Source organism: Xyrauchen texanus, chromosome 10, assembly GCF_025860055.1.
Source record: "Xyrauchen texanus isolate HMW12.3.18 chromosome 10, RBS_HiC_50CHRs, whole genome shotgun sequence".
In the NCBI taxonomy this organism is placed as follows: domain Eukaryota; kingdom Metazoa; phylum Chordata; class Actinopteri; order Cypriniformes; family Catostomidae; genus Xyrauchen; species Xyrauchen texanus.
In genome coordinates, this window is record NC_068285.1 from 23,668,889 (window position 1) to 23,682,856 (window position 13,968).

The 13,968-nt window shown below is 40.6% G+C and overlaps 1 protein-coding gene across 1 annotated transcript in view; it reads right to left on the reverse strand.

The window, feature by feature from the left end:
- Positions 1-2,358: 2,358 nt before the first annotated feature.
- Positions 2,359-13,968, reverse strand: part of ahdc1 (AT hook, DNA binding motif, containing 1) — a 27,163-nt gene continuing 15,553 nt past the window's right edge. Inside the window, 5 exon segments of the mRNA XM_052136246.1 lie at positions 2,359-3,875; positions 4,111-5,496; positions 5,499-8,591; positions 8,720-8,754; positions 9,653-9,782. Coding sequence (XP_051992206.1) covers positions 4,139-5,496; positions 5,499-8,382 — 4,242 coding nt within the window. The 5' untranslated portion in view covers positions 8,383-8,591; positions 8,720-8,754; positions 9,653-9,782 and the 3' untranslated portion in view covers positions 2,359-3,875; positions 4,111-4,138.

The following is a 13,968-nucleotide window of genomic DNA, read 5'->3' on the forward strand; positions in this document are numbered from 1 at the left end:
TTAAGCCTATATAAATCAAACCTTCCATACCGACATACCTTAACACCCAGGCCTATTGGAGTATTTGTCTAACAATTAACACTATTAGGAATAGACGAGGCTGATAGTGTTATTTATGGCCAATGGTGGTTTAGAATTACAACAGTTAGCAAGCACGAGGTTCGTTTCGGCCTGAGAGTGAAGTGAAGAAAAGTTGAATTTAATCAATTTATTAATATAAATTCCAAATGTACTCCGTAAAATTGTTGCCTATAAAATTAAACCAAATCATAGCCTATGTTGTGATAATATTAGATTATAAATATTAGAAAAATATAACATGTTAAATTGTGAATTTAATTGGGGGCATCTTTGTTCCTTTCAGTGTTATTTTGGCACCAAGTCCCCAATTTCTGACCATTGGAGACAAAAAACGTATTAAAACGGACCTGTCAGTTATATACTGTTTACAGTACGAGACTGTACGTCGCTTTATATAAAAATTTATCTGAGTGCTTGTGTGTTTATTTCTGATGACTTGTTAATGTACAATACCTATACCGTCAGACAGCTATAGGGGATGTCTGATTAATGAAGTATAGGCCTATTATTCTTCACGTTTGACAGTCTGATCTGATGCCTTTGATTATATAGGCCTACTACTAACTTACATGGCAAAAATGACGCTTCAAAAAGCAAGTTTAACCTACACATTTTTAGGAAGGCACAATAATGCTGTATTGAAGCGACTATGTTGGAAAGCGGTATCGGTTGTATTTTTATTCTGGCATGGCACGTGCATCTCACTTGTACCAAAATGTAAAGCATTTCTAATGGCAACGTTTTGACACACAACGACAGTTGCCATGTATGTTAGAATGTTTACAACGTTTTAGAATGTATATAAATCTGTGTTTTCATTTTAAATAAACAATATAACAATAACTCAACCTCGTGCATGGTAAAGCATTTGTTTAATATTTGCTTTCATTTCTCTTTTGCCCTTTATGTCTTTTATAAATGTTCTTCCAGCAACTGTTAAATCTAATCAGAAGCAATTGTCAGCTTTAGCAGCGAAAATCCCAGCGCGAAAGCGGGTTGTTGTGACCTAGGCTATAATAGATGTGTGACGTGATTGCCACAGTGGGGCAGCAAATGTGACAAAATAAATTGTATGCATCTACTAATGAATTAATCATTTAGTCAATAAAAACAACCAAATAGGCCTACATAAATTAAGCAATAACAGAGGGAAAACACATTAAACAAGAAAATGCGATTCTAACATATTCTCAGACCCCTTCATTCAAATCACTTCCTTTCCATTTATTCCATAATCCACAAAGCTTTATTCTCAGCCTCACTCGCATCCGCTCGTGTCCTCGTCTGAACCGTGAGAATATCTGACGCCCAAAGCGCCACTACCTCGTTCTGAATGCCTGAGCGGTGCTGCATAGCCCGGAATACAAACAAGCCAACGAAACTACTCTCTGAACACAGGACTCTTTTGATAATATTACGATTAGAAATTTTATGGGAAATCCAGTTTGTCAAAGGTGCACGCAGTAATTTATTTCCTCATTTAATAAGTTTTACTTCTAAATAAATTAAGAGTTATAAGTATAAAATCATGACCACTCATATAAGATGAGGAGTTCAGTCATATCATGGAACATGGGCACCTCATGGGGGCAGCCATATTAGAATAACATGACCAGCCAAATACTACTTGCTTCATCTAAGTAACTGTCCTGTTTTGGACACTTTCACCCATAGATTCAATTAATACTGGCTTACTATGCATGGCGAATTTCTATACTGGCACTGGTAACTGAAACTATTGTGTTTGAATGATTCATCACCCAGACCATTAGTGTCAGTGTAAGCCATACTTCTACTTAAAAAATGACTGAGTGCACCTTTAATGCCCGGGCACACAAACTCATCAATACATTGTATCCAGAGCAAATTATTTTTTAAACATTATTGTAATAATAATCTATGTTTTTGATAATCAACTAACTTAACAGGTGTCTAAACATGAACTGGCACTTTGTACCGGTAAATGTGATTATAACTGTAGGTCAATATCCATTGTATTTTGGAGGCCTGGGTAGCTCAGCGTGTAAAGACGCTGACTGAATCCAGGGCGTGCTGAGTGACTCCAGCCAGGTCTCCTAAGCAATCAAATTGGCCCGGTTGCTAGGGAGGGTAGAGTCACATGGTTTAACCTCCTTGTGCTTGCTATAATGTGGTTCACTCTTGGTGAGGAGCGTGGTGAGTTGTGCGTGGATCTTGTGGAGAATAGCGTGAAGATTCCACACGCACTATGTCTCTGCTCAACAAGACACGAGATAAGATGCGTTGATTGACGTCTCAGATGTGGAGGCAACTGAGATTCATCCTCTGCCACCCGAATTGAGGCGAGTCACTATGCCACCATGAGGACTTAGAGCGCATTGGTAATTGGCCATTCCAAATTGGGGAGAAAAAGGGGAGAAAAAAATAACCATTGTATTTTTTACTTCCTGCTTGGCCACCAATGGACCCTTCCCTAGTTTCATGTTTATCTAATTTCCCCAAACCACAAAGCACAGGCAGGACAAAATTTAACAATGATCAGAACAGAATGTGTATTTAAATATTTTCACCTCAGATACAGTATATGGACTGACAGATACAATATTTCATCACAAAAAATCACTGTACGACACAGCGGACCACAAGAAATACAAACAAAGGGAAGAAAGAAAAAGGAGGATGAGCAGGAGAATTTGCATTGTCCACACCCAGAGTCCCAAGCCACCATGTCCAGGGTGTAAAGTGCCCTGGCTTCTTAACATTTTGACAAGCACAGCATCTTTTGGGGCCATTGCATGGGTTTCTGTCCTCCTGTGATGATAAAAACAACACGAATAAGAGCTGTATGTTGAGCACAAGGTGACCATGCTGCAGGTTCAGAACGATGGTTGGGGGGATCAAATTGAGACACATTCCTGTTGGACCAGACCAGGCCATTGATAAAAAAAGATTAATTAAACTGTACTTGCACAAACCCAAGCTGAACTATATAAAGCCACATAAAACTGGTATCCCCCTTATGTGTCCTAACAGCCATTCTGAAACACTCTCATGACATTGCTGCTTTAACATGTCAAAAGGACTTGTGTTCCTGTTGTATTTTTCCTTGCAGTGAGCTCCTCAGGTGATGGAACTGTTTGAGTAGCTTATGTACAAATGCTGGCTTTTAAAACACAGTTATAACTTGGAGCGAGAAAATGGCAGAGTTTGTGCAGTGTCACCATTTATAGATGCTGAAGAAAGTGGACCTTCAGAGATCAAGTAATTGATCTCCTCAGTGACTTAATCAGAGGAGGTTTTGAGACTAAAACTGGATACAAAAAAGGAACAGGATGTTGTCAAAAACCTTTTGTGTGGTATCGCATTGTTTTGTTTTTGGGTATCACTGAAATGTGGGAATCGCATTTGCATGGAAAGGGACATGTTGTTCCCTGCTTTTCAGCAAATCGGTTTCTTCATGATACTAGCAGTGTGCATTCGGTCCTTTAAAAAGTCATTAGCTCAAGTTGTGCAGCAATGTTAATTTGTGAGAGTATGTCTTTTCGCACATGCATTTGTAGTTGCAAGTCAGCATATGAAAGTTTATATGCGAGTACATGTAAATTTATTGTGGGCATAGACTATGTTTGTACGTTGGTGCATGTGTGTTTCTGTGTGCGTCTCTGCATATGTCTGAATTTGGATCTTGATTGTCACTGCTGGAGAAGTCTTTATTTAGTCCATAGCTCTAAAACTCTTCAGTCCCAACTCAGTAAGTGTCTTCCAAAGCTTATCCTTTAAAAAATATGAAAAAATATGAAAAGGGTCCATTTCATCTGTCAGGAATAGAGATATAAAGGAAGATCGGTTAGTCTCAAATACACATAAATACATAAAGTCACATTTTGCGGTAACATCACAGAGAGTATTTTCTGGAAACATTTCTCATAAAAATATAATTACAGATCTCCAGTTTATATTTAAACAGATACAACCATTTGGACAACTGTGCACTAAAGCAGATAATTTCATATTGCTATTATTTAAACTGTCCTAGAATTCCTCTCTTACCTATTCAGCGATGCCCTGATAATTTCAACTACAGGCTGGTAACGGTAAACCCTTCATCGCTGGGCTGGTCAAGAAGCTGGCAGAGTACCCCTCCCCGGGCTGTTTGGGGTGCATAACGGTGTCCAAGGGGTGCATAGCTGTCCAAGTTTTCATGGTAACCCATCTCTTCATGCTGAGGGGAAGAGTCCAGAGTCCCACTCACACAGGAGGTTGATGTGGTAGGGCCTCTGTGTAAAGGGGAGGGGTACGATGAATTAGATGGAACCCTCACCCCAGAGACCATCAATGACATGTCCCGTTTGTGGGAGGGCAAAGAGACTGCTGGTGGTCGCTGCTCTTCATAGTTTTGGGGGCTGCTAGCGACACTTCCTCCTTGCCCATACCAGCATGGAGAGCCACTATAACTTGGGGAATCATACTGGGAAAACTGGTCTTTTGGAACCCGGTGTGGACTCATGGCAGAACCACACTGTGGCAAGAGGCGAGGGGTTGGGGACAGGGTTGGGCTGAAAGTCCTGGCAGCATGGCCATAAGTCTGTGAGGGATGCCCAGGTTTAGGGTACTGCTTTAGAACATCTGACTGGTTTGATAAACTGGGGGATACAGAGGCCGAGTCTGGAGGGTAGACATGAGCAAATCGCTCATCTGAGGAGGGAGTAGAAGTATGGACAGAATATGGGGAGGGGTATTCACACAACTCTGGGGCATGGCTAAGAGGTGATAGGCTGCTACTATCTCCACTGTAGTAGTCCAATGCTTCCTGGTATATGCCCCCTGAACACATTTGCCCTGACCCTGATGGGGCTGTAGGCTTATGAGTTTTAGTTTTTTGTAGTGGGGGTCGCTCTCTTTGGCAAGGTGAGTATCCTCCCCTACCTCTGGCTCCCCTGGGCTGTCTTCCACCAGTAGCACTACGTTTTGACCCACCTCCTTGCATAGGAGGGCTGGCAGGGGATCCTGGGGGAGCAGAACATGCTTCCTTCTCATTGTGTATATCAGACTTTTTCCTTCGGCCACGACCTGGTTTTGTCCCCCCTTGGAAAAGTACATTCTGACTCCAGTTGTAAGAGGAGCCTGACGAATTCTCATTCCAGTCAAACATTAGCTTCTCTAGGCTTGAAAGGCTAGATTGCCCCTCAGGCATAGGAACATCCCTTGGGCGTAATGCTCCCCCCGTAGCACCCACCCCCCCTCCACCAGTATGAGAAGAGTCTGAAGAGGATTCAGAGAGAGTGTCAGGGCAGGGACGCTGTTTGGCTTTTTGGGGTGTGTAGTTTGAGATGTCCAAAATGTCTATGGATTCTGAACCAGTTCCGGCTACCCCATAGTCAGAGTAATCATGAAACTGATGAGTCCCATATATATCACCACACCAGTTATTTCCCCTTGTCTGTATCCCCACTGTGTTGTGGAGGTATATTGTCTACAACTCTCAGAGGGAGAGGAAGTTAAGGAGAAGGGGCTAGACTTTGACATTGACATATAACTTACACCTGGTGAGGTTGGACCAGAGTCTCCTCGCTGTAAGGTTGAATGGGGTGGGGCTGGATATCCACTATAATTTCGCTTGGCAGATCCCTGGTAGTTGGAATAACTCATCTGACACTGTGTTGAAGGAACAGAGGGAGATTTTGTGCCATATGTGTAGCTACAGTCACTTGGCCTTTGCTGCTGTTGTTGCTGCTGTTGAGGGAGGGGGTAAATGCTTCCTCCTTGAAGGATCCCAGTACTATAACTGGGTGGATATTGAGGGAAACCTCCAGATGGATGGGGAGAACTAGGAGAACGGGATAGCAAAAGAGCAGGGGATTTAGGAAAGGATGGGGTAGGAGAAGTCTGTGAACCACTATATGGATATGAAGGTTTAGTTGCCAAGCTGGCCTGAGTTTGAGGTGAGTGTAATGATGCTCCTTCCCCAAGACAGGCTACTCCTTTAGAACTTCTTTTAGAAAAGGCGGGAGACCAAGGGTGGGCTGCACCTGGGCTGCCACCCTCATATCCTGGGGTAAGTTTACGGCTTTCCTGGCGTCCAGCAGGACTGGACATGGAGATGTCTAGCAAGTCAGAGGAGTCATCAGAATCAAGTAGAGAGCGAAAGTATCCTGCAAACATACTCTGAGACTCCTCTACACTGCCTACGCCTCTCATGCCAGGGCTGTGGTACATCCCCCCCTTTCCAGCCTCACTGGTTTGAAAATTTCCTTGAGGGGAACAATGACTCTGATAATTACTTGCTTTTTCAGAAATGCTTCTGTCAGCTTTCCCTATCCAACCACTTTTCCCATTTTGCCAGTCTTGTTCTTGGGCATTCTGACCATTTTTTAACACCCCATTCTTTCGTGACCGCCGTTTTCTAACTTTCTCTCCTTGTGCAGAGTCACCTAAATTTGCCCTAGTTATTCCCCCAGCAACTCCTTTGACTCTTTTCCGAGGAGTTCCTGGTTCAGATGTGGTGACTTTCCTCTTCTTGCCAATTGTTTCAAAGAAGTCACTGAATGACCTCTTCAAGGAATCAGATGATCCAGCAGCACCCCCTCCTCTACTCCCCATACAGCCTGCACGACCACCTCTTCTGCGGAATCCTGTGAGACGGTGTAAAAGAGTAGAAAGGGATGGATTTTCTGGTGGTATATGAAAAGTCTCAGGTTCTGTTGGGGTCCAGCAGCGTGGAGGGGAGCAACGTCCAGTACTGGGAGGTTGCCTGTTCAAGAAGGCCAGTTTAGAGAGAACATCTGCATATTCTACTTTAACATCATTGGTATCATTAACATATGAGGGCTGAGGGGATGGCAGCTTTACTGTCCTTCGCCTCCGTATTTTTTTGGGCTCTGCTGCACTAGCTGCTCCTACTCTGGTCTCATGCATGTCAGGTTGCCCTGGTAATGCTTGTTTAGGAGGGCGTCCCCTTCGCCGCTTCAAGATGACAGGAAGCTCTCCTGGTGGAAACATCACCATGACACTTTTTCCATTGTTTTTCATGCGGAGAAGAGCAGTGGGCTCTCTGGGAACGATAGCTTTTGGCTCACCTCCTACACCTCCCTCAAGCCCCTCTGCCATTGTGACACCTTCCCCACGTGGACCAGCACTAACTGGCTCCAATGATGAGATCTTGTAGCTTTTCTGTCTTCGGCTCATGTGAACAGGAATTCTGGCTACTTTCACCACAATCCTTCTTACACCCGTAAAACGTCCCTGTCGCCTTCCTCTAACTGAGTGGTGAGTAACAATGCCCTCTCCTTCTGATGTTCTAATGTTATGGCTTGGTGTTACATCTGCAAAAATGGCTGGTGATGATAAAACCTCAAACGATGAGGTAACCACACCCACCTCTGGAGGATGCTCCTCCACCAGCCTTGTGTCCTCTGTTCTACAGACTCTGTTCTCCTCCTCCTCTTCATCCTTTTGGTCCAGTTCTCTTTTAAACATAGTTTCCTCAGCAGCTCTACGTAAACGGGATGACTTCCGAAGATGACAGGGGAAACGTGGTCGACCAGAGCTCCGCAGGGTATACTTCCTCTCAGCCTCTATAGTGGTCATAACAGCTGTTTGGCCTGTTACACAAATTTGCTCTAATTTTGTAGTGTGGTCCATTTCTAGTTGAGACGATGGGTTGTGCTCTATCTCCTCCTTGAGTAAAGAAGAAGGGTTGTATAGAGGAGGTGTCAGATTGTTTGGGGGAGGGGTGGTGTGTAATAAAGGGGCTGACTGAATGCAGAGATTATGTGTTTCAGTCTTGGGAGTTTTAGACAAGTCCTCTGGGATAATTGAAGGATCCAGCTCCATAAGTGACGAGCCACTGCCTGTAGGTTCACATATGTCCTTTTGTGTGTGCTTGTGTGTTAGTGTATTTGTGTCCATCCACATATGTGCATCTATTGGAATGTGTAAATGAGGCTGCAGGTGTGTGCTTTTCTGGGAGAGTGGGTGTGATTGCTGAGGTGTATGCATCTGTGGTTGTGTGTTTTGCTGAAGGTGCATTTGTTGATGTGTGTGTATTTGCTCTACATATTCTGTTTGCCTCCGTCTCCTTGCCCTACGTTGAAGCTGGTCTTCATGATTCCGCAGGCCATTAGCCAAAGAGGGAGGTGAAAAAAAGCTGTAATGTAGTGAGTTGGCTGGATCAGAGCCAGTGGATCCTACAGATGTGCCCCTAGGCTCTCCATCCCCCTCCCATGGAGAGGGGCCCTCAGCCTCACTGCAGTCCTTGTCAGCCAGAGCGTCACAATCCAAACGAACACCGCCAGAGCGCAGGCGACCTGATAGGCGGCTCATTACCCCTATATTGTAGATCAGAATCTTTGTATTTATGTATATATGTCAGTAATGATTCTGTATTAAGTCCAAGTGTGAGCTGGGTCCTGTTCAGCAGGAAACCTTTTTGAGCAAACACTTTCCTCTCACTGTGTTGTTCTTGACTAGATGAATTGGACCACCGGGCTTCATACAATCTTAGGGTCCCCAGTTTTTTGCAGACAACAGGCCTAGTAATATTTTTAAAGGAAAAGGGGAAAACAAAGATATATTGACTTTTGACAGTTGAGGAATGCTAATATACACTTGTCAATAACGTAGCTGAATATGCTAGCTAAATAACCGCAGTAGTTCTTACCATGTCTGCTGCTGTGGCCATGCATTGTGTTATCCCTGTGGGCGAAAGGACACTTGTCACTATGGCGATACAGTTAGAGAACAGTTGTAACCATGGCAATAGAATATGAGTGGAACGGTGTCCATGGTTACATAGTTTTCCTTTCCAAAGCAATAGATTGCAGGCCTTGCTATGGTAATTCAACATATGTCTTAGTGGATAGGCAATTGATCTGTTAATTTTAAATAATCTTTCAGTGCAATCCTGAAAATTAATAGTCACTCTCTAAACTCTCCTACAAAGATGATTGTGTGTGAACTGTCCATAACCAGTAATCCCTCAATAAGTTCAAAGTCTGAATTTAAGTATTAAGATGACTAAGAGAATTAGCAACATCATCTAAAATTTGTGTCCAAAAATTCAAAAGTGCAGACTTTGCATTGAAAAATATGGCATATGATAGTGTCTTACTTATTTCTGCGATAGTGGCCAGCTTAAAAAAGCTATTTACAAATGCTTAATTTACAAATTCATATTACAAATGCAAGATTTGCAGGTAATTGTTCATTATTTGAAACGTATCTAATGAACATTTGTCTATCTATCACATTTTACAACTGTTCAACATTACTTGTATCACCTGTTTCATGATCCCTCACAAACATTATTTTAAAAGGACATGGTGAAAGCCTACATGTTTTGATTTAAAGTAATATTAAATGTGCATGCCATAAAAATTACACAGTAATAAATAAAAAAAACAAGAAGGGTGTAGAGGGAATGCTTTTATGTTTTCAAAATGTCTACATTGTAATAAATTTGTGTGAGTAAACAATATTATAGGATTCAGTTTAAAAGGCAGTATCAAATGGAAAAATAAAGAGTTTCATTCGAGCTCACTGAAAATCAATCATCAATCTACAAATCAATCTACACAAAAAACATCAAACACACCAGTGGGCACACACAATATGATCCTGCAGAAGAAAGGCTTTCATTCCTAAGCAATGCAGAGAAGTTCGAACCTGGCAGCAGGGGGCAGCAGAGGGAGGACAGGAGTAGTATGAAGCGGGCTTGAGAGTTCCTGCAGAAATAGATGGATGGCTGAATGAATGTGTGAATGGACTGTAGAAAAGGTAAAATAGGAGAACTATGGATAAAATGAAACCATTCATTAAAAATGTTTGATACATTTTTAAATTACATGCAGAAAAATTAGGAAAGATACCAGTGCATGCATGAATTAAACAGAATAGTTAACCAAGAACTAACATTTTGTCATAACCTACTCAGCCCGGCGTCATTCTAACCCCATATTATTCTCTTTCTTCTGTGAAACATGAAAGGAGATCTTAGGCAAGATGTCTAGGGTTCTGTTTACTATACAGATGAAGTAGATGGTATTCTGCCAAGCTCCAAAAAGGACAAAAAGCACCATAAAAGTATGGCACAACGGGGCTAAAGTTTCAATGTAAAAGGCTCCATTGATATAATTTTTTTTTACAAAACAATAAATAAAAACAAAAATTTTCAAAGGACTTTCATAAACACCTATTTGTCACTATACAAATTTTCCTGTTCCATGAGATCTTTGTGCGTGGTGTCTAATGGTTGATTTTGAGGCAGTTTGATCTAATTTTTAATATTTAAACAAATTTAGCAAATTTATGTAGCTAATAAAAATCTCTAAAATTAAAACGTTTATTTTGAGACAAAATACGTATTTATCATTTTCAGTTTTGTTTAAGGTCATTAAGTCAAACATTTTTCAATAACTGTCTAATAAGTGAAAGAATAGTATATGGGATAAAAAACAGTTGCAGTGGCTAAAGGCCTAAAGGCCCCTATTAAATTGTTTTTTTTAAGTGGGGGAATAGATTTTGTTATGAAACATTTCCAAAGTGGGCTCACATTGACTCATCCAATCATTATAGAGATTATAGAAGTTTGTTTATAGAATACTTGAGATGTAATAAAATGCCAAATGTGTTTGAAATTAACAAGAAGTTACACACACTTTTCTGAAGTAATTATTTTGATCTTAATTTGTTACTCAAAAAAAGCATCTTGCTGTTTCAAAATGATTTGCATTAGTTGAAAAAAATGTGTTCTATAACTATTGCTCCTATATCTACACAATATCACTTTAAACCCCCTAGGGGCCTTTTACCCCAAGTATAGGAGCCTTTTACTCCTTCACCACCTTTTTTTTCCCGTTATGGGGGCCTGGGTTGCTCAGTGGTAAAGACGCTGACTACCACCCCTGGAGTTCACTAGTTTGAATCCCAGGGCGTGCTGATTGACTCCAGCCAGGTCCCCAAAGCAACCAAATTGGCCTGGTTGCTAGGAAGGGTAGAGTTACATGGGGTAACCTCCTCTTGATAGCTATAATGTGGTTCACTCTCGGTTGTGCGTGGATGCTGTGGTGGATGGTGTGAAGCCTATACCACACGTGCTATGTCTCCACGGTAACGCTCTCAACAAGCCACGTGATAAGATGTGTGGGTTGACGGTCTCAGACGCGGAGGCAGCTGAGATTTGTCCTCCGCCACACGGATTGAGGCGAGTCACTACGCAATCATGAGGACTTAGAGGACATTGGGAATTGAGCATTCCAAATTGGGTTATAACGTAAGGTTGGGTTATAACAACCTTACGTTATTATTTCTTTTCACACAAATTATGTTGGTCCATCAATATTCAATAAAAATAAATATATAAATATAATATATTCACCCATAAGAGGTGCCTTTAGCCCTTTGAATCCTATCATAAATGTAGCCCATATTTATACTTATGTGCTACATTTAAAGTCTTCTTATATCATACAATAGAAAAATACATTTAAGTTGTTGTTTACCATTTATCTTCCACTCCGCCCTAGTTCTTAAATCTAATTTGTGGTCGTAATGTCACAATAGATCACATGACACGAGAGAACCAGTGCTGTTTGCCGCCAATGACATCAAACCAGACGCAACTCATTTAAAGTGACATTTTTTTAACAGAGCACAAGTGAAGACGTAATTACAAATCGCAAATTATATGGACTACTTTTATGATTCTTATATGGTGCTTTTTGTCCTTTTTGGAATTTGACAGTATAAATAAACATCCAATTTGGTTTTATGGAACAGGACAACTCCGAAATTCTACCTAACACCAAATTTCGGGTTTCATGGAAGAAAGGGTGTCGAAACAATAAAAAATAATGAAAAGGGTCAAAACAACATGAGAGTGAGTAAATGATCATTTTGGGGGAACAATTGCTTTAAGAATGGCGCTTTGTTACACTCTTAAAAGGAATAGTTTGTGGTGAGTGGTACTCAGTAAGTCCAGAGGCTGGACACAATTCAGTTCTATCCATCTCTGAGTCTGGTTTATATTACTAACTGGCAACGATAAGGAAAGTGCAGAAAGAGAGACAGAAAGAGTGAGTGAACCAGAAACATGTGCTGCATACATGGTGCCGACCAAGCTGCCACACATGCATTGTTGAAAACACAGAAAGAGACAAAAATGTATGTAAAAATCCTGGCACTTCATAACTTTCACAGTAAAGAAACTGACATTTTATTGTTGATTCGCAATTTAATAATGTCTTCAATCAAGAAAGCAAAAGAGCAATAACACCCAAGACTTAATATTCAGCGGTACAGACAAAATAATTGCAGTCAAGTGCTTCTTTGAGCCAATGATAAGCTTCTCATACTTATATATTGCCAGTTCGGACTGCTCTAATGCAATATTTTAAAAATGCTTGCTCACTCTTTTCATCCATCCTCACAGGTTGGATCACCTCAACACATCAGATCATGCTGAACAATTTTTTTTTGTATGTCTGGAAGGCCCATGGCCTTTTCCGACACTGCTCTCAAAATTGCAATCCAAATTGTTTCAGCTTTCGCTTGACTTCTTGAAATCATGCATGTTCAAGGCTCCCAATGCCAAAGGCAACAAAACAACCCAAAACATCAGTGAACCTCTCTTGTGTTTGAAGGCTTCATTTTGTTTTTCGGTACACACAGCAATAATTTGTTTTACCAAAATGTTTTGATTTGATCATCAGGAGAATTTCTATTCAAGCGTATTTTGGCTGTTAAAGTGCATTTGAGCAGTATTATGTCTCTGTCAGCACAGGGTTCATTCTGGGTCATTAAACATATAGCCCTTTCACTGAAGAGATGTTGTGAGTTGTGGCTCTAAAGGTCAGCTTGAATCTGTGTGCCAGTTGAAGTTTTCTCTAACATTTGAGCTATTCTTCCATGCAGTCTTTCTAAAATGTTCCCTTATGGCCACATCCTGTGATTCTGGCTTCATCTCCGTTGGTCTTAATCTTCCTGATACCACTATGAATGTTGGAACAAGGAACATCAAGGTCTTCGAAGATCGACTTTGCGAATGTAATGCTTGGCATCTATTGTGTCTGACCTCCTCAGACAATTCGCTGGCTTTTTTTTTCTTTTTCTTTTTACATGCTTACTGTACATCACACAGGAACACATAAAAGGAGAATTAATCATTTTCCTCTATTCAGACTGGATGAATGAGCAATATTATTTTGCATTGTACTGTATTTTGTATTGCATACCTGTAACTTTCCTCAAGAGAGTCCAGTAAAATAAGAATTGCTTACTTAAATTAATACATTTTGTCTAATTACTTATTATTATAATTCTAACAAATTATTATGTACATTATTGTTTGTTTAGTAAGGTAATATGTCATGGATTGTTTATTTCTTTCAAGCCGTTTTCTGAAAGATGTTTTAACTATTTTATTTGCATAAGCAAGCTACTCTTTCATGATGCAACTTACATTGGACAATCGTGATATAAAATGTTCAATATATTGATGGTTCATCAATAAAAAGAGATAGTGTAACAGAAATCGCCAATGACCTAAACACCTATGGAAAGCTTTGTTACACGACTGTCATTAAAATCTAATGCCAGTGGCATAACTTGGATGTTACGCGCCAGTGCAAAGCACCTCTCACCACGGACCTCACTGTAGTTACGGCACTGTCTAAACCATTCCTGTATTATAAAGGGGATTTTTTACCTGTTGACAAATACATTTTTTCATGAAGGATTTTTCTTTTTAAAAATATGTAGAAATTGCAATAGCAGATTAAATATTTTGCATAACCAGAAAAAAACTTATAGTCATTAGAGAATCAATAACTTTTCTATGACTTTTCGAGGTTTTTATTCTTTTACATGACTTTAGGCATGGAAATCACAATTTTAAAACTGATTTTAGCGGTC